The sequence below is a fragment of the Stigmatopora nigra genome, chromosome 1 (assembly GCF_051989575.1).
Source record: "Stigmatopora nigra isolate UIUO_SnigA chromosome 1, RoL_Snig_1.1, whole genome shotgun sequence".
Lineage (NCBI taxonomy): Eukaryota > Metazoa > Chordata > Actinopteri > Syngnathiformes > Syngnathidae > Stigmatopora > Stigmatopora nigra.
Window position 1 is genome coordinate 15,014,626 of NC_135508.1, and position 20,502 is coordinate 15,035,127.

At 38.6% G+C, this 20,502-nt stretch overlaps 2 protein-coding genes across 4 annotated transcripts in view; one reads left to right on the forward strand and one right to left on the reverse strand.

The window, feature by feature from the left end:
• The first annotated feature begins 4,750 nt into the window (after positions 1-4,750).
• Positions 4,751-10,746, forward strand: olfml3a (olfactomedin-like 3a). Its single transcript, XM_077716356.1, has 3 exons — positions 4,751-4,983; positions 5,625-5,931; positions 8,609-10,746. The coding sequence occupies exons 1-3, from the start codon at positions 4,873-4,875 to the stop codon at positions 9,385-9,387; spliced, it is 1,197 nt and encodes a 398-aa protein (XP_077572482.1). The 5' UTR covers positions 4,751-4,872; the 3' UTR covers positions 9,388-10,746.
• syt6a (synaptotagmin VIa) overlaps positions 9,730-20,502 on the reverse strand; it is a 61,118-nt gene continuing 50,345 nt past the window's right edge. For all 3 annotated transcript variants that reach the window (XM_077716323.1, XM_077716332.1, XM_077716341.1), the window contains 4 exons: positions 19,272-19,392; positions 18,610-18,781; positions 17,759-17,909; positions 9,730-17,034 (listed from right to left, as the gene is read on the reverse strand). In XM_077716323.1, coding sequence (XP_077572449.1) covers positions 16,963-17,034; positions 17,759-17,909; positions 18,610-18,781; positions 19,272-19,392 — 516 coding nt within the window. In that variant the 3' untranslated portion in view covers positions 9,730-16,962. The remainder of the gene's footprint in view (positions 17,035-17,758; positions 17,910-18,609; positions 18,782-19,271; positions 19,393-20,502) is intronic.

Consider the following 20,502-nt stretch of genomic DNA (forward strand, 5'->3'; position numbering starts at 1 on the left):
AGTAGTGGTAGTATTAGTGGTAGTAGAATTAGTAGGGGTAGTAGGAGTAGTGGTAGTAGAATAAGTAGGGGGTGGGTAGTAGGAGTAGTGATAGTATTAGTGGTAGTAGAATTAGTAGGGGTAGTAGGAGTAGTGGTAGTAGAATAAGTAGGGGGTGGGTAGTAGGAGTAGTGATAGTATTAGTGGTAGTAGAATTAGTAGGGGGGTAGTAGGAGTAGTGGTAGTATTAGTGGTGGTAGAATTAGTAGGGGGTATAGTAGGAGAAGTGGGAGTATTAGTGGTAGTAGAATTAGTAAAAAAAAAAATGCTGGACATCATTAGGAAAAGTCGGACACCTCCAAAGCAAGCAAGCCTGTCGCAACCGGGAACGATCATTTTTTAGCACTAAATCGAAAAAAAAAAACGTATGCCAGAAATATGAAAGGACAGCCTCAACTTTCAGCATTAGCTTTGATGGCAATAGAAAAGGAGGAAAGAAAGGAGGATGGATATTGTATACAGTAAAAAGTGAGTAAAATATGGCTATATTACTAAATAATATTTCAATTGTATGAGGTTATTATTGATGAACTTTTACGTGTCGCAGCTGTAGCTGCAGTAGAGGATTTATAGCCATAAAATAGTTTTTGAGGGTTGGATTGATTCGCTGAAGGCGCAGCTAGAAAATGCATGGACTACTACTGGTAGAATCAGTAGGTGGAATAGTTGGAGTAGTGGTAGTACAATTTCCCAAAATTGTCTGTTGAAATAATGTCCCCTGTAATGAATAATTGAACTCCAAATACAAATTGGCTCTTTATGCGTTCATTGTAACATTAACCCAGGTTTGAAACCCTTTTTTTGGTAGCATAACCATGGGTTGAAAACCTGAACAGCTTTAGTTAAGGCATGTGGATAACAAGTAAGGTTCAAATCCAGGTGCAGGTATGAAAGTTTTAAGTGTCCAAGTAATTGTATTGTTTACTTTGCTTAATTAAATTGTCTAAATGTGTTGTTACCACTTGGTGCAATATTGTCACTTCTCAGTAAATGTTTTTGCAGCCTTCTGTATGTTTTTCTGTTCATTGTTTTTTAGTTGTTGTCTGAACCCAGAGTCCAAGTCTTTTAGGTTTTTGCTTCGTTTACGTCTCTCATTTAATCACTTAATTTTACACCCAAAAAACCCCATCTACTTTTAAGATTAGTGTTCTCCTCCAAATGTTCTCCTGCTAAACATCTTAAGTGGACCGAAACGTGCTTTGTCACAGTTTGGGCGGAAAAGGTCATCAAAGCTGCAGCTCAGTGCCAGCTCACATGAGTATTTAGACTGAGAGAACATGAACATCATAAAGCTGTTAGTCTCTCCTAAATGTTTTTAATACACCGAAGGCGCCAAGTCACTTGACCTGCGTGAGCCCTGATGCTCAGAGGCTTTCTGGCTGAGTGAGAAACATTAGTGGCCTCTGTTAATACAGGTGATTGTCAATACCAGAAGTGTCTCCTATACAGAACAAGCCTTTCATTTGCAAAAATTCTACATGTCACGTTTTTGTCCTTCCTTCCACCTTACGCAAAAGCATGGGCTTAATCTTATTTACAAACGTAGAGAAAGACAACATGGAAACATATTTTCCACTCAGAAATGATGGAGTGTGATGGAGATAACAAGGAAATCGAATATCCCCCAAAAGGTAAGATGTATTATAAAGTTTTGTAGCATCCGGCTTGACTGTTTATGTTCTAAAAATGTTGTCAGTGGAAATGAAGCCTATTAAATTCATGAAAATTCAATTGTGCTCCTCAACTCCTTATTTTTTTTTATCTGGGGTTGGGTTTTCATTCTAACATAATTTATGGTTTGAACATTTAATCCAGTGATTATTTTAAATTTGTGCAAATGACCAATCGAAATGGCTGGGGCAGCATGCTTCAGAGGGAGAGGTTGATGGTTTTATTTGTCACCCAGGTGATATATCAAGTATCCTTGAGCAAGCTACAAAAGACCACCAGATGCTGCGTCATCTGAAAGTAGATGAAAATGGAAAGGTGCCTAAACAAGTGTAAATCCATTCATCATGAGCGCTAAGGTTGGTTAGTTTTCTAGGAATATTGGTATGTCAGCTAATGCAGACAAAAAAATGATTGCACTACAATGTTACTAATGAAAGTCCGCTTAGTGACATAACACGACAGACTACACACAATACCGCTTTACTTGTTTATTTTTCAAACAAATATTTACAATGGCTTAATAACTTTCATTTATGTCAATACAGAAGAAAGTGTCCTTTTAATGCTAAGAGACATATGTATACATACCCAGGCACGTGTTTTGTAAAACAATAGTTAATAATTATATCATAATTGGGCAAAGTGTTGCATTTTTGCTTTAAGAATATTTTCCTTTAATAGGAGAGAGGACTTATACATTCTGGTATGTTGCTACCATCTGATGGCCAACCTGTGAAACAACGTGCATCACGGCATCGTTCCATTGATCTGAGTCGATATTGCTCTCGGGGCCCAAACTGGTCACAGGGTCCAACTAGGCCCTAGTTGGACCCTAGTTACTAGGGGCTTTGCATACTCATGTATTGGGTTAGTTCTGATCTCATATTCGGTGTATGTGGGTTTTTTTTAGATAGTATATTAGAGAAAACCTTTTCTAAACAAATAGTTATATTTTCACTTGCATTCAGATTGCACATGTTCCTAGTCATCATTATCTAAAAAGTTAAATTACCATATTTCTTAGGGATATACCCTTATCTTGTGTTGCTTTTCAGCTTGATTTGACAAAGCTCAAGTCGACATAGTCACCAAACTCAGACAACACTGACCCCACCAGTTGTATATGCTTGCATATTAATTTTGTGCAGTGACAACACATTGCTATTGGTGGGTCCTTCATGCCCAACCACCAAGTTTCTTGTTTTTATGTGGTGAAGGGATACTCACATAGTATTTAAAAAATGATTTAAAGCTTGTTTTATGATGTATAATGGCCAAATGAAAGATATGAGAGTAACATCTATTTCTACAAGTCATCAAGCAATATTTGATTGCAATATTTTATATAATTCGCACATCAAGAGCTTGTTCAGGCATGGATCATTTGTAACTTTGCATGAAAATGCCATGCGGGCACCTTCTGCTACCGGAGCACCAAAATAAATCAAATTCTATGCAGGTTCGAGGGAGAGGTACCTTTGTTGCTATGACAACGCCAGCTCTGTCTAGTGGTCTTTTGAACAGGGGTTGAGCCTATCAATTAAAAAGGAGTCATCATCAGATTTAGTCTTGAATGGCTTCCTAGATGTGATTATCATCTTTGGTAGTTGGGAACGAACTGATCAATTTGGGGTCTTAAATGACTACTTTATAAGTCACATTGTACATATTGTTAAGGTGCAATGGATAGAAACAAGATGTGGTGATTGACAGTTAACAAGAGGGTTTAAATATGAATTTAGGTGATTTTATAACAAACATAAAATGTGAACAGCAGCGTTGAAATCCAAATATTTGTGTTGTGGAATCTCTTCAATTCTAGTATATTGGAATATTCTTTGTGCCTTCAAGAAAACATATAAAACGTAGAGCTTACTAAGGAAGAATGGTCAAGTCAATATAAAACCTAAAGCCTTTGGAGCAGGGGTCAAAACTCCGGTCCTCAAGGGTACCTTTCCAGTATGATTTTCATGTCTCTCTCCTCAAAATAACCTGGTTCAAACTCATAAGCAAGGAGAAGGAAAATACAGAAAATAGACTCGATAGGTACCCTCGCGAACCAGAGTTGGTGACCCATAGTATAGAGCCAGGTTGTCCAACTCATCTTTGTCGAAGGCAAAATTATAGTTATGATTTGCTTTGGCAGCCTATTACGTCAGTAAATCGTCTAACTAAAAAAATAAAAGAAAAATATAATAAATATTCTGCTTTCATTTATATCAGGGGTGGCCAAGTCTTGTCCTCGAGAGTCCCTATCCAATCTGTTTTCCCTATCATCCTCCTATACTACACCTGAATCAAATTATCAAGTCATCAGCAAGCTATCCAGAAACTTTATACCAATCCCGATTATTTTATTCAGGTGTGTTGGTGGAGGGAGACATGGAAAACAGACTGGATAGGGGCTTTCGATGACGGGAGTTGGCCACCCCTGATTTATATTATTTACATTTGTAAAATGTAAAAGGGGAAAACAGTGACTAATGTCTTTTTGTTGTTGTTTTTCAAGTGAAAACAAAAAAATAGAAAAAATAAACTATGTTTTTTTTTTTCAACTGAACTGATCTCGCAATTGGCATCCGCTGTAAACACAGAATCTTAATTTTTACAGGCTTACAATTGAGTGAGTTTTCATTTGAATTGACTTGGGAAAACCTTGGTTTAACCATTGAAAACCATACTAGAACTTTTTATTGTCTTTTGAAATATTAAGGCCCTTAATAACTGAGGTGCAAATCTTACATGCAGCTTTAATATTGAATTGAATGCTTTTAAATCATCATTTTACAAGCATAATAATCATTATACAAGCAGCCTTGGTGCAGTTATTGGAAAAAAAGAATTTACAAATGGATTTTCAATCACAAAATCATAGAATTAACCATCAAAAGAAGAAAAATAACTGCATAGAAATGAATACTGTTGACACATTAAGGATGCAAAGGCTGGAAACAGTGTCCCTGTTCAATCTTGGAGGTGACGAGAGGGCTTCCTGAAGCAGACTCCTCCCTCAGAGAAAACATTCCAGCAAAGAGAAAGAAAGTGCACAAGGATAGGGGAAAATCTCCTCACCCCATGCTTACTTGGTGGACATTGAGTGCATGTAAGGAAGTTGTGAACCCCTAAGAGTGAAAACGGTTACACGGGAGCAATCAGAAAACAATGAAGCCTGTATTCATCCTGTTATTTTCTTCAACCTGGGTGCTGTGTGGAGCTCAGTTGTATTACCAGGGCCTGATGGACTATCTGGAGAACAGATTGTTGGCTATTGAGGTAATCGAATCCATTACCAGTTACCTATCATTGCCTGCATGCCGCATTTATTGTATGTTTACACAGCAGCAAATGACATATAATGACCATGAATTAATGCTCAGTCAAAAAAACAATGAAGAAAATGACAGGCTTGCAAAATGAAACGAAGCAATACACCTTCCACTTCTCCTCCTGAGTCTCATCTGGAAGCTTCTCTGAAATAGCCAGACATTGCATCTGATTTATCAGAGTGGGGGTAATTCCTAGCAAGGGGATTATTTTCTTAGGTTTGCTTTCCGTGTGGAAATTATTGGGCTGAATGTGTAATTTGTCTTTGGATGATGCCTGTCCTGGTTAGTTTTTTTTTCATTCATAACAGTGGCAATGCATAATTGGCTATTTTAAAACTGTTTTCACCATGAAATAAAAAAGGGAAAAGCCAGTTCTTAATAAATAACAATTTCCCTTGAGTCAAAACAATCCAAAAAATTGTAGGAAATGCTCCGTAGCAATCATGACAAGTTCAAAGCTATGTATGACCTCACAATGGGCCAAGTGTCCTTACTAGAACAAACATATTCAGACACAAACATGAATGGTATAAATTGCTTTCCTGATCTACAGAGTATAACATGTCTCCGCATGTCAATAATTCCCAGGACCACATGCATCTGTGGCAAGAACAATCACGCCAATACCAAGTGGAGCTACAACATTTATATAAACAGTCCAATAAGACGATGGCGGGTTTAAAGAAGACGCACAGCGATCTCTCCGTGGATTTAGAAGCAGCAGCGATCCGGTTGGAGAGAGTGGAGAGAAATATGGACGTGGTGGGAAGTCAGATGTCTCCAAGGGCTTGTGCCAAACAGGCGGACCGAGTAGTAGAGCAAGGAGTGTGGAGCCAGGAAGAGAGCCGAGATGAGGAGGAGGAGGACTGGAAGGAGTTGCCCTCCAGAGTTACTGGTGAGTTTCCTGCTTTGAAGACACCAATTTGTATACAGTATTTAAAAGGGAAGAAGAAGAATTGTCCTATTTGAATTGAAAAGTTGGTCATAGAATGATCAATGCAAAGTTTACATGAAAATTTTGCCTACACACTGCACAGTGGTACCTCTACTTACACATTCTTCTAAATGCAAAATATCCAGGTTACAAAAGCCTGGGTTCCTTATCCATGTGACTTTGACCCTCATTGGTCTTGAGTTTTTCTGAGTGTGCATAACATAATTTCTTAGTTGATAAATTGTGTGGTTGGGAGCGTGTGTACGTATGCATACTCATACTGAATTTGAACCCCTGTACCCCAGAGCTGTGAGGGCGACGCGCTAACCACTCTCTCCCAGTTTTGTCAAATTTTAAAATAAAAATGAGATCAAAATCAGATTTCTTTTTTTTTCATTTGTTGAATTTCGTCAAAGCAATGAAACTAAATTCATTAATATTGTAATGAAGTGAAACTTGAGGCAGCATTGTACAGAACAGTCACGTGGTGCGTCGTTCTCTACAAAATGCACTGCAGGGAAAATAATCATTAAATTTTGGATGCTTACCAAGTATTTCTAGCCAACTTAGTATTTTTTTATAGTGAGTTAATAGTATGTTTAAGTACTGCATGTGTTGATTTCATTATAAGACTTTTTTTTTAAAATTGCAGCCCCATTTGTTGTCCAATATAGCTCTTTCAAAATTTTGGGTTTCCGACCCCCTGGTTAGTATCACCCAGCTGGCTTCCTAGACACGTGTGAGAGCTCTTGGGCAAGCGAGAGATAACAATGTAAACAAGGACCTTTGGGGGGCAGTTTTTTCCCCCCTTTTCAACATTTCTATCTAATGAATTGAGGCAACAATGGAGAAGAATACTGGCAGTATCCTTGACCTGTATGTCATTTTTATTAGGTCTTTTGGGGTTAGTTTTAAGTAAAATATTTTCTTATTGCTGGATTAATAAAGTATCTAAAATTTAACCAATGACTCAAGGATACAGTCATATGGCCCACAATATGTATTAATCTGACCTAACAACTCCTTTTATTATCAATAGTTGGATAATATTTGTCGCAATAAAATAGTAATATTTTAGGTACGTTATGAAAACTAAATTCTGCTTCAGTAGTCTTAAACGAGCCAGTTTTGGGTGATCATTTCAAAGGAAAAATAAGAAGACATTTCCGAATAATGAACATTTGTCTTTATGACTCCTGATTCCAAGACTCAGTGGAGTTGTTTAGAGGAACAATAGAACATGTTGATTCATTGAATCATATTAGTATTCATTTCACTGGAAAATGAAATGAAATATAAAAGATGTCTTAATTGTTCCCAAGTGATGATGTCAGATCATAAACATTGTGAGGAACTATTAATGCAAAACGAACAATTTAGTGAATGCCTCGATAAAGCCAATAACACATGAAATGCAGCAAAATTTTAGGGTTTGGTTTCAGATCTACAATTTAGAATGAGGTTTTGCACACTCTATTAGAAGCAAACAGGATCAGAGCTCATTGGAGACATTGCGTCTATTGTGCCATGTCCTTTAAATGAACTGGTTTTCTTTGTAAGTAACTGACTTGGAAGGAGTAGTTTTTGTTGGAGAGCCTACTTTTTAATTTAGCTGCTGGTCATGTCTGTGGAGCCTCTTTTATCTAATATCGCTTTTATGTTCTACTCGTCGAAATCCATCGCCCCCCATCCCCCACCCCTCAGGACTTTTGAATTTGACTTTTTACCATAAATTTGCTGACTTCATGAGGGTACCAAGGGCAAGTTATGGCTAAATTCTCAAACATTCACAATGTTTTTGTCATAGTGAGAGCATTGTATTACAGACTCCTACAATACTTTTTATCCATGATTGATACATTAGTCATATTTTTGTCATCACAAAATATAGCCTCAATTGACCGCTTGCAAAAGCTCAGTTCTCCTTTGTTTTGGTTGTTGAGATGACAAGCCTCTGACAGATCGTGTTCATTCAAATATGTATTTGTGTACCAACACACATTTGTGAAGGTAACATCAGGTTCATAACATGAGAATTACTGTTATTAGTAAAGGTACTAAAAGTCAAAACAGATGAGGAGCAAATTGTCAGGAAGCCTCTTAACTGCAGGTCCTTGAGTCAGCCTTGACTTAAGTGTGAATACTCCAGGGTGTCCTGATACCTCTTTGTTTAGTCTAAACAAGACTTTCAGGAGCTAAGCTTGTATACTTCATTCCAAGAAAGTATGAAAATAATAATGTGTGCATAAGTGAAAGCGAGCAAAGCATTCTTTCATTGCAAGGCCAAGCTTGTACTTTGTTGCAGGCAAATGTATAATAAAAAGAAGTACGAAAAACTCCTAGAAAATGTATATTACTTAAAACTCAGACTTGAAGCACTAATGCTTATATATCTCAAGAACATACCAAGAAATATAATTCCGATTCGTCCACAACTAACAAAGTGGAGCGACTATAGTTAGTGTAATTAACAACACAAAAAAACAAAGTGAAGAAGCCCATCATCAGGAAGAAATCCAATCACTAACCAAGAATATATTTCCCTACAAAAATAAGCAAAAGTTCACTGTGTACAACTTAACTAGCATTGTTTAATAATTTAGCCCACATTGACACTTTTAACTCTTGTTCTGCGCAGACTGTTTGGAGATCGTCTCTTCCATCCGATCTATGAAAATTCTGAAGCGAGCGGGCGTTTCAAAAGGCGTCTGGCTCCGAGACCCCCGGTCATCCAAAGTGTATGTGTTTAATGGGACAATGGGAGACACCATCTACCAATTCCAGTCTGTCAAGGAGTTTGCAAGCTCTTCTGGGGTTACCCTCGGTCATCCAATCAAGTTGCCGTCTGACTGGAGAGGTGCTGGTGTTGCACTTTTCAATGGGTTTCTGTATTACATCCAACAGGGAGAAGACATGCATGTTGTCAGATATGATCTCCTTCGTAGTGAGCTGACGGACGTAGCCATTCTTCCTGTAGGGAGCCGAGCTGCTGTTTACAGCCTCAACCCAGAGACGGTAGCAGACCTCGCAGTGGACAACCAAGGCCTTTGGCTTCTTTATGCCAGCGATGAGAATGAACCGAACATCAACCTGGCAAAAATGGATCCCGTCTCACTGGATATTGAGCAAATCTGGGACACTCGCTGCCCAAGGGAGAACTCAGAGGCGGCCTTTGTTGTCTGCGGCGTTGTCTACGTTGTCTACAATACTCAGCTTGCCAGTCGTTCCCGGCTTCAGTGTGTTTTCGATGTCAATGACAAGGTGGTGAGTGAGGAAGAGCCACTTTTCTATTTCCCACGACGGTATGGGTCACATGCTAGTCTAAAGTATAACCCTGACGAGAAACAGATCTACAGCTGGGACGATGGCTACCAAATCCTTTACAGACTGACTACCAAGAGGAAATTGCTGGTTTGAGACTTTAGAGATGTGTTGTAATATATGATCACTGTCACACATTCCAGTTGAAACAGATTGGACTTTTTTTGGCGTCAAAAAGAACATACAATTGCTTGTTTTTCAACAATTACAGACATATACGTAATCGAAAAATATGTACTTTTCTTTACGTCCCCGCATTATTTAAAAATTGTATTCAAAAGATTTTCATTAAATATTGTTGATATACTATTAATGCACCACAACACTGAAATGCCAATTCATTTACATTTTTTGAGTGCCCTTGTAGTATAAACCTGGATTTGGCATTCTCGACTAATGTTTACATTGGCTTGTCCTTATTCCACAAAAACAAACCGGTTTGCATAAATCCTTTAATAAAAAAGGCAAAATAATGTCACAGAAACCAAACATCACAACCCATGGAAGGAAAACAACAGTTTCCGACAGTGACAACTCAGGATTGATGACATGTCAATTATTACAAGAGTGAACAAGTATTCTTTACATGTTAATTTTATCAATAACATTTCAAAATGGTCAAAAATCCAAAATATTCTGGAAAAAAAATCACGATGTATTTACAACTCAAAAGAAATAATTTGCGAGAGGGTGGCAACATGAAGTAAAGTAAATTCACAATACCAACAACAAACAACCGTAACTGCAAGTGTGAATGAGTAATTTATAATTGTGTTTCCCAACTGCTGTGATGCAGCACATTGGTGTGCCATGGGAAATTACCTTGCAAAAAGTCATCCATTGTAATATTCCAAGAAAAATATTGTAATATTATGAGGTCAAAATTGAAGCATAACAAACAATAACCCATAATCTATTATTACAAGATTCAAAATGTAATACTACAAGAATAAGTCGTTTTGTTTATTATATTTAAAGTAACGCGAACCGGATATTGTTCGGAATCCGCTGACTTCAACTTTTGTCGACCTGACGTAACCCTTCCAGGAACAGTGGTTACTGCACTGGACATCCGCTTAAAGGTCACCATTAGCTTAACTCATTCACCACCACACATACTCTTTTTGTATGTTTTGTGGGAGCTATTAAAACAGAGGAATTCCTATTTTTTATGATCGCTTCCAGTCCTTGGCAGTACAAAATGTCCAGGGATTATTTTACTTATAATTGTTTATATTTTGTGACTACTTATGGCCTTATTTGTAAATGTGTGGATTTTTGTATTTATTCATTTTTAAACATATCGAAAATGGATGCTTGGAAATATTTTAAATAGTTTTTTTCGCTGCCTATCGGAAAAAAATGGGTGGGCAAAACTAACAGTGCAATTCAAAATGAAATTGGGGTGCAAAATGTTGGCCGTATATATGCGATCTTGTCCTATTGAAGTATAATAAAAATATTTTTAAAATATGCAGTACAAAAGAGTTAAAGGACTTTTTTCTCTATTTTTCTGCAAACAATTTCCTATTGAGAAATGAGAGTGAATTGTAGTGTATTTTAGTCTTATGGCACAGTAGTTACATTTTTTTTCTCCGTATTTGACAGTTCTTAGCATGAAAATGCTTGTACAGCTAATAAATCATTAAGTGCTTTTTGGTGGTGACTATAGGATTGTTTTGATAAAAGAAGTTGAATGTCAACCATGGTAAAAGAGTGCACTTTTTGTTAACAGTTTTTAGTAGATCATATTGTATTCATGATATCAAACAAGGTGAAACAAAATGCTTTCTCTTGTCTCAGTTATGATAAGGTTATGACATGGAAAATTATGTAATTCAAATTAGTTCATGGTTACGTAGTACATAAATTCACCTTATTATGTAAGCCTGACTTTGTTACAATTAGACATACTGTGTAAATGTTTATTCATTTTCTGCACCGCTTAACCTCACAAGGGTCGCAGAGAGTGCTGGAGCTTATGCCAGCTGACTTCAGGCACCAGGCATAGGACACCACCCAATCACAGGGAACGAGGAGATGGACAACCATTCATGCTCACACTCATACCTGCGGGCAATTTACATTGTTCAACCAACATACTATGCACATTTTTGGACTGTGGGAGGAAACCAGAGTGCACAGGATGACTGGGATCGAACGTAGGACCCCAGAGCCGTGAGGCCGACATACTAACCACTTATCCACCAGACAGAAATGTGTAAATAATTAGAAACAATTAGAGAATGTATTTAAAAACCTAACACACATGGTAGCGTGGAACATTCATTCATTTTCACCCCACACACCCATACCTAGGGGCAATTTAGAGTGTTCAACCGGCCTACCGTGCATGTTTTTGGAATATGGGAGGAAAGCGGAGTACCCGGAGGAAACCCAAGCCGGCCCGGGGAGAACATGCAAACTCCATACAGGTTGACCGACCTGGATTTGAACCCAATAGCCCAGAGCTGTGAGGCGACGCACTAACCACTCAGGCACCAGGCTGTCGTTAGCAAAGAACGTAACTGATATTTACCATTTACTCCTTTTACATAGTAGTGCCTCTGTTGCGTTTGGATACATTACATAACTGAAATGTCTTGTGTTGAGGGCTACAAAATGTCATGTCTATCAGCAAGTAGTCAAATGTAGGTACGAGTATCTTTTGGTATTCCTTTTACAACTTAACTGTTTTAGCAAATGAATTGCACAGATGGCAAATTCAGCACATTCTACAAACAAGACAGGTTGAATTTAAATCCCATAGAAAAAAAATATATCCGATACACCGTGGTGGTTTACAACGATGCATATACTTTACTATGGGGAAAGGAAAACCTAGCATGTCAAGAAAACCTTATAAATTCGTTTCAAGGGAGGCAAGAAGTAAATGTCTTAAACAGATTATGGCAGAAACATCTGTGCACAGTATATCCTGAAGCTTTGAACTTGTTCAAAAAAACTGTTGCATGCGTAGTAAGGCGAGTTTTACCGTGTCATCTTTTACCTTTTCTTCAACATTGAGCAAAATGTTTTAACCTGATGTTTTTTTAAGGAAGAGAAGTCTTGCATGGACCTGTTTTTAAACCAAATCTTGATCCGATGTCATGGATTTTGACTCAATTGAGGCCAAATCACTTTTCACATGAGAAAAGAATGTTGCAATTTATTTTGTTTGTTCAAAAGGTGTATCATTTTTTTGTTCCTCCCTGTAGTGATTTCTTTAGTCAACTAGCAACAGGAAAGACAATTTTTTAAACCAAACGTTCATCTTCCGTAGCGGGCATCCTTGTCAGGCTTGCAGGGATTGCTGTAGCTTATCCAAGCTGATATCACGCGAAAGGCAAAATGACCGGACTAGACTAGACTGGTTGCCAGTCAGCCATAGGGCACACAGAAAAACAAACGACTATTTTCACCCACATTCATACCGCCACCATTGGGAATCAAGCCTTGCCTGCCCACACCAAAGTTAGACAAGTGTACCAGTAGGGCATCAAACAGCCAGTGGTTTTTCAAAATTAGATTTACATTTTCATACCCAATCATGCCCTTATTTTAATCAACCAATTATATGTTCTGTAATTGAATTCCACCATAAAGTTTTTCAACTTAACAATTATGTTGCATTGTTAGAAAATCATCTAATCGGTCAGCCCGTTAAGATGTGTTTCTGATTCGTCCAATAGTATTGTGAAAGGTTAAGGTTTCCTGGTCTAACTGTGCCTGCCCCGGCGGATGAGTGGTTAGTGTGTTGGCCTCACAGTTCTGGTGTCCTGGGTTTGAATCCAAATCGGTCCTCTTGTGTGGAATTTGCATGTTTTCCAGTTTCTCTGGTTTCATCTCACATTCCTAAAATATGCATGGTAGGTTTGTTGGACACTCTAAATTGCCCCTAGGTATGAGTGTGAATGGTTGTCCATCTTCTTGTGCCCTGTGATCGGCGGGCCACCAATTTAGGGTGTCTGCTGCCTCCAGCCTGAAATCAGCTGGGATAGGCTCCAGCACCCCCAGTGGAAAACATTTTTGCAATTTTTTTTCTATGAAATAAAGGTTGCACTACTTCCTGTTAAATTAGTTTAAAGTTTAGTGATATGCTTACACATGTATATTTAGTAAACCACAATCTAAATAAATATGATGTACGACTGACTTTTACATTAAATAATACAACAATAACATTTGTTTTAACTCACACAACCTGTAAGGAGATTTTCCTTTTTTTTGTACAAAACATTTACTCCATCTACAAAACAATACAACCAAATTTTTTCACATTAAAACATTTTTCTAAATCAACTGTCAGTTTGAAACACAATAGGTCCAACAGATTGAATGAGGGGATTCAACTGAACTATAACAGTATCTTGGTAACATCATAACATTTTCCACCAGAGAACCAACAAATATTTTATGACTTGGTCAACATTGAGGGAGTCTTTTCCCCCCTTTGATGGTAACCATCTGCTAGGTTACAACTCGCTTCAGATCTTTAATGGTTTGAAATAAGCCAAAAATCACAAAAAAACTGTCACTGTACGCAAATATATGCACATAATTATACCCTCCACAGTGAGAGGAGGCCAAGGAAGCAATGGAAATGTTAGCTAGAAACTATAAATGTACGCATTTACACAAATAGTGGCTAGGAATCTTTGTTCATCCTTTAGCACGGGGGTCAGGAACCTGTGGCTCGTGAGCCTGAAATGTCTCCTTGGTCTGGTGCCTATGGCTCTCTGCCGACCTGTAAAGTGTGGAATGGCTAATGTGAAAGAGCTGAGTCTCGCACGAATAAAAGCTTCGCGTTGGCACATCAAAGTGGCGGCGACACTCCCTCTAGTGCTGCTACATTGACCAATGTGAGCAATATGTTGGCACATTTTTGTGTTCGCGACATTTCCATGGTAGACGATTGGGCATTCTAAATTGGCCCTAGGTATGAGTGTGAGCGTGAATGGTTGTCCCTCTCCGTGCCCCGCGATTGGCTGGCCACCGATTTAGGGTGTCCCCCTTCTCTGGCCCGAAGTAAGGATAAAGCAGCCCAGAAAATGAATGAATGAATGATAAATAGATAGAATTTCTTGCATGTTCTGCATACACTCAATGATTAGCAAAAGCGTAACAATGCTATTAAATGCATTTGGATACTTTAAAAGTTTTTAAACCACAGGAAATGCCCGTAATTCTTTTTACTTTTGAATTCTGGGTATGGCTCTTTATGAATTACATTTAAAAATATGAACGGATTTTGGCTCTCTTGGTCTAAAAGGTTCCCGACCCCTGCTTTCGCGGGTAGAAGAGATGCTTAACTAATATTTATACTAATGCATTCATTCATTACTGGAGCCTAACCCATCTGTCTTCGGGCAAAAGGCAGACTACACCCTAGACTGGTCGCCAGTTAGTAGTAAGGCAAACAGAGAGACAAACGGCCATCCACACTGCCAATCATACCGCCACCAGCAGGAATCGAGACCACGCCTTCCCGCACCGAAGTCAGCCGAGTGAACCTCTACACCACGAGACGGGCTTTATATTAATGCACTTTCAAACAATATTTACCATAATTTGAGAACTATAATCCGCATGTTTTAAATCATAAATGTACAATGGAGTATGTTAAAATGTAATTCGATAGATCGAAAATATATTTCTTTTTCATATGCACCAGTCTCCAGAGGGAGTCCCACTCAGGTTTCTAAGTCTGAAACCATGAAGTCACCACAGTTACGAAGAAGAAAAAATAAAATCTACTTTACCTTCATCTTTACGTTTGCAGCGGCTTTTTTTTATTACTTCACATTGGATGTGATTTACTCACGACTGCCGGCTGTCAGTGAAAGCAAATTTGTTGCATAACATTGTAGCTATTTCCTCTTTAAATGTGTCCAAACAACCTTGGTTTGCCTCAAACTGTTCTGTCATAGCGTATCAGAAAGAACCTTCAGAACCATCAGTCTTATGAGTGCTTTTTGAACAGCTAAAAAACATTATCCGTAGAAGACATTGAAAATCCATCCTTTGAAAATTTTAATCGTTCTTTTGTACCGGTACTTAGCATCGGATTTAGCCCTATTGTTCTATTAAAACCCTAGAACTTTTAAGAAATTTGATAAAGTGGCCGGCAAGATTTGTCAGCAGCTGACATGTTTAATTATATCCATAGATCAAATGAAATGTTTGTGGTTTTGTACTTGTTTAGTGTTTTTGTTCATCTAATGTTTAATGTCTTGTGAAGGGGTGTATAACCGAATCAACAAAAGGCCAAGAGGGTCCTGGCTTTCCTTCCAGAAAATCGAGCGAAGACAGTTAAACCAATTAATTTTCTGCTGACACAAACAGCACCTGATTAAATTCAACTGATTCCACTTGTTGGAGAGTTGATTGGTGGGAAGAAAAACTGGCACCCACTTGGCTCTTTAGGGAACAGTTTGAAACCAGTAAGACTGCATTCAGACTGCTGACATATCGGATTCCTTCTCAAATTTTTCGGGCTGACTTCACAACATTTTAAGCAAATGTCCAAATAGGGCTTGTTCAAATTGGACCACACTATTGACCCTTGTGACAAATTGCTAAGGTAACGTAAGTGTCATCCAGCATAGAGACATCACCGACACTCAAAACCCATCTGAGCCATTCAAACTGAGAATCATCTTGTCCATATCATATATGCAACTATGTGGTTTCAATGAGTAATGTCGCAAAAATCTAATTTCTGTCTTTTCAGACCAGCTATTCAGTTTCAATCTGCTAGGCTAAAAATCAGATTTTGGCTTCCAGTCCGAACGAGGTCTTAGTGTATCTTGTCGTTGTGAACGCCTTTATATTTTACTTGTTATTGTCTACTTCTTATATGTGTTATCTAATCAGCCATCTTCCTTTTTAAAAGTCTCAGGGTTCAAATTAACGGAAAAATAAAGCAGCGGCTGATAACCAAAAATGCACGGTAATAATATTAATTATGGAGGGACCAAATGAAAGCATCATGTGATTTAATGCAAATTTGAATGATGTTGGTCTTTTTTTCCAATTCCAATTGTCCAAGATTTGGCTTACAGGTTTTGAGTTTGACAACAATTTAGCCAATCAGCCACTATTTGAGCAAATAGCGTCTATTAATAGCTGTTGCTGCTATTTCCTGGTTTTGTATCCAACATTAAATATGTATTCCTTGTTAGTGTCTCTTTAAAAAGTGTTAGAACTTCTGCAAATTGAAACTCAACTTCATAAAGCTACACCTCAATTTTGTCTTGCTGTAAACAAATGCAGCACCCAAACGATTTTGAAAGTAACACGCCTCTAAGACATCCCACTTTACTCAGAGAAACATCTTTTGATCACCACTATTTGAGCATCACAGTTTGTAGACAAATCCAACCAAGGAGGAGCAGCGTTGATAAACCTGCCCCTGGAGATTGAAACATCCCAAAATATGGCCTGACCTAATGTGCTCCTTGATCTGTTCATTCAGACCACGCTGGCGGAAGGTGGAGTCTGCGGGTCAACAGAGGGAAGGTAGTTGGGGGCTTAGAGTGGAACAGAGGCAGCAGGGTTTCTCCTTGATAATCAGACTGACAGGAAGTGGACCAGCAGGAGGCAGGAACAAACTTCCACTGCCCCTCCACCTAGGCTGCAGGGGGTCGCAGGGGTCTCGGGTGGAGTTGTTCAGGGTGTTGCTGGTGGGCGCGGCGAAGGGCAAGACCCCTGGCTGTCAAAGCTAGCAGCCCTGGCTTTCCACTGTGAAAAACACAAGGACAGGTGCAATGAGTGGATCTTGGTACTAGTTAGAGTGCACAAGTAAAATTGGTACATACTCAAGTGGATGTGGAAAAGTGATAGTAAAATTTGAATTTTGGACTACAAGACGTACTGACTATAAGTTGTACTGACTATAAGGTGTACTGACTATTAGGCGTACTGACTATAAGGCGTACTGACTATAAGGCGTACTGACTATATGGCGTACTGACTATAAGGCGTACTGACTTTAAGCCGCATGTACCGAATTTGATATAAAAGTGTGTTCATATATAAGCAGCATTTTAAATATTAACAACAAAGATATGCAGTGCATTAGCCAGTAAAAAATCAATCCATGTATAAACTGATGGGTTCAAAAGTGGAGAAAAAACTCCGAAATTGACAGTATTTAACTATCGATAATGAAGTACTGGGTTAACTTGGATTGATTAAAACAGTGCCCATTATTGATCTGAGAGGCATTTTGTTAACGAGTATATATAATTGGTATGATGAGAGTAACCAGTTAATGAATGCCATTATTTGGTCTGCAGGTCTGAGCTTTGGCTGAGGCAATTTAAGAAATAAGACTCATACCCAGAATGTATCCCTTGAAAGTACTGTAAATCAAATAGATTCATATATTTAGATCATTATAGAAATTAATGTTAATAAAACAAAAAAACAAATCCACCCAAAATACCATCAAAGATGCACTCACCTCCTTCTCAGATTTCTTGGACTCGAGTAAAGGGTGCCAGTGGGCAATGGGCTTTCTAGGGTAAGCCAACATTTCATTCCAGTGATCTCTTCCCAAACCCTCTGCATTGCATCCCAGCCGCATTACGCCAATGACCTCATTGTGACCGACCCTGCAGGGCATGTGCAGTATGACGGAATTTAAAACGACAGCTCATCCATTGTTGTGAGGTCATCACACATTACAGTGGCATCACACAATCAGGAGTCAATTCCTCCCCATTTTTTTTAGAAAATGGTCAACATGGACAATCCTAAATAAGAAGCCAAATAACACTTCATGGCGTCGTCATTTAACTCATCGGCTGCCATTGAGGGCACTAGACATCCAATCAATTTCAACCAGGAGATGCTGAAGATGGCCATCCCAGAGTCAGTTCTACCAGTATGAGTGAACTGGACACCTATCCATGTCAACTGGGGGTAATCAGTTAAATACTATGAAGAAAAAACAACAACTTTAAATTGTTATTGGGAGCGAGCCTTATTTCAATTTTAATACATTTCATTTTTGGTTATTCTGCTTTTATGTCGTAATGTTTTATGAATATATGAATTTATTTTTGAGAACACAATAATAATATAAAAATGAATGAATATTTACATATTTTAGACCTAGCGTCCACATATGTGGACATTACATTTTGGATATAGTAGGCCACCCGCCAAATATTAACATTGTGGCCTAAATTAATGAAAAATGTGATGTCCATGAATGTGGACCACAGGTCTATATGAGGTTAAAAAAACAAACTAATAATATTAATAACTGAGGATTTCAAAACGTGATTGAAGCTTGCTTTTCTTACGTACAAATCGTAATCCATGACAGAGATGTGCAGGCTGACGTTGTCCATGCTGTCTGGTGGAATGTCAAAGATGATGGCCTCATTGTAGGTGGGATTAAGAGTGTTCTTTTTTATGCTGGTCTTCTTTTTTTTCAGACGTCGACCATCACATATCAATGAAACTTTCACATAAGGATCTGAGTAGAAGTTATGGAAAACATCATCAGTCATGAGGAAAACATTGCCTATGATAAAATGCCTATCCTAGGGCACAAGGCAATTTAGAGTGTCGTACTTGTATCACTAAGAAATATAAGTCCAAATCAGAGTCAAACATGCAAAACTCAAATTGTGGTCCACGTTGAAATTCTTAGTTGGATGTTATTTAACATCAGATGAATAAAATGTCACAATATATCCCAATTATGGCTGCAGCCTGGCATTTAAAACAGCATAAATGTCACATTTCAAAAGTGATATTATTACTACAGGCAAACATTGGATAGCAGGTGCTAATTAGTGAAAAAAAGACTATCTTCAGTGAGTTTCTGACTATGGGTTGATATTACATGCCTTGCTTGTGAATAATTGCCAGAATAATCAAAGAGACAGTTTGCCTGACACTTTGTGTGTTCATTTATTCTGACACAACAATATACACATACAGAGACACACACACACACACACCTGAGTATCCAGTGATGTCCATGGCTTTTAGGTTCCTGCACTTGATGACAGTTAGAGTGAGTCTTCCAGCAGTTGGCAGGTAACAGAGTGAGAACATAATCTCCCCGAGGTCGACACTCTCCTGAGAACACACACACACACACACACACATGCTGAGCGGGTGAAAATATCCAAGGCAGAAGTTTAAAATAAAAAATAAAAGAATTTTTGAACCACTCATCCTGACTAAGGTCATGGGTGGGTTACTATGGGCACCAGGTGAGGGACACACTGAGAACAACAATTCCCGCTCGCACTCACACCAAGAAGCAATTTAGAGTGGTCAACCATCCTACAAAGCAGTTTTTGGGGATGTAGTAGGAAACTGGAATACCTGGAGAAAACCCACACAAGTCCGGAGAGAACATGCAAACTCCGAACCAAGAACTGTAAGGCTAATGTATCATTTTTTTAACTACATACCTGGTAATGTATATGCACATTTTCGATTTGTATTCATTTTCATTAATTTGGTCTCTGAATTGCTCATCCCAACAAGAGTCGCAGGAGTGCTACGGGCACGGCGGGAAACACTGCGAGTTACTGGTCAGCCAATGACAGGGCATAAGCAGACAGACCACCATTCACGCTCACACTCATACCTAGGCGCACTGTGTTCTACCAGCCTCCCCTGCGTGTTTTTGGGGTGTGTAAGGAAACCAGAGTATCCCGAGAAAATCCACTCTTGCCTGGGGAGAACATGCAAACTCTGCCTAGTAGGACAGACCTGGCTTCGAAGCCCCTGACCCCAGAACCGTGTGGCCGATGCGCTAATCATTCAGCTGTCAAGATTCTGATCAAATGCTAAAGTGGTTAATATGGTAGATTAGGCAAAATTGTTGATAAAATGTGTTTTGCAGTTGAAGGAAATGAAGTATTTTACTGATATGAAAGCAGCAAGTTCTGTATACAAGGCTGCGTTTCAACATTGGTCTGCTGCCGTCTAGTTTTCCCAAAGGGATCCATAATAGCATCCCAGACAGGATTTGGGCAGAAAAATTGCTGAGTCCTAGTGGACTACATGTCAATACATTCCCTCCTGGGAGCGTCCCATTTTGACTTTTTCACTTAGGTAGGGATAAACAGGGATAAAACCTGGCCTCAGGGCATATTTGTCAACCCTACAGAATCGAATGGTATTTCCACCTGAGAAACCCAAGCTGCAGTCTGCCATCGTAGGGGCAAAAAACAA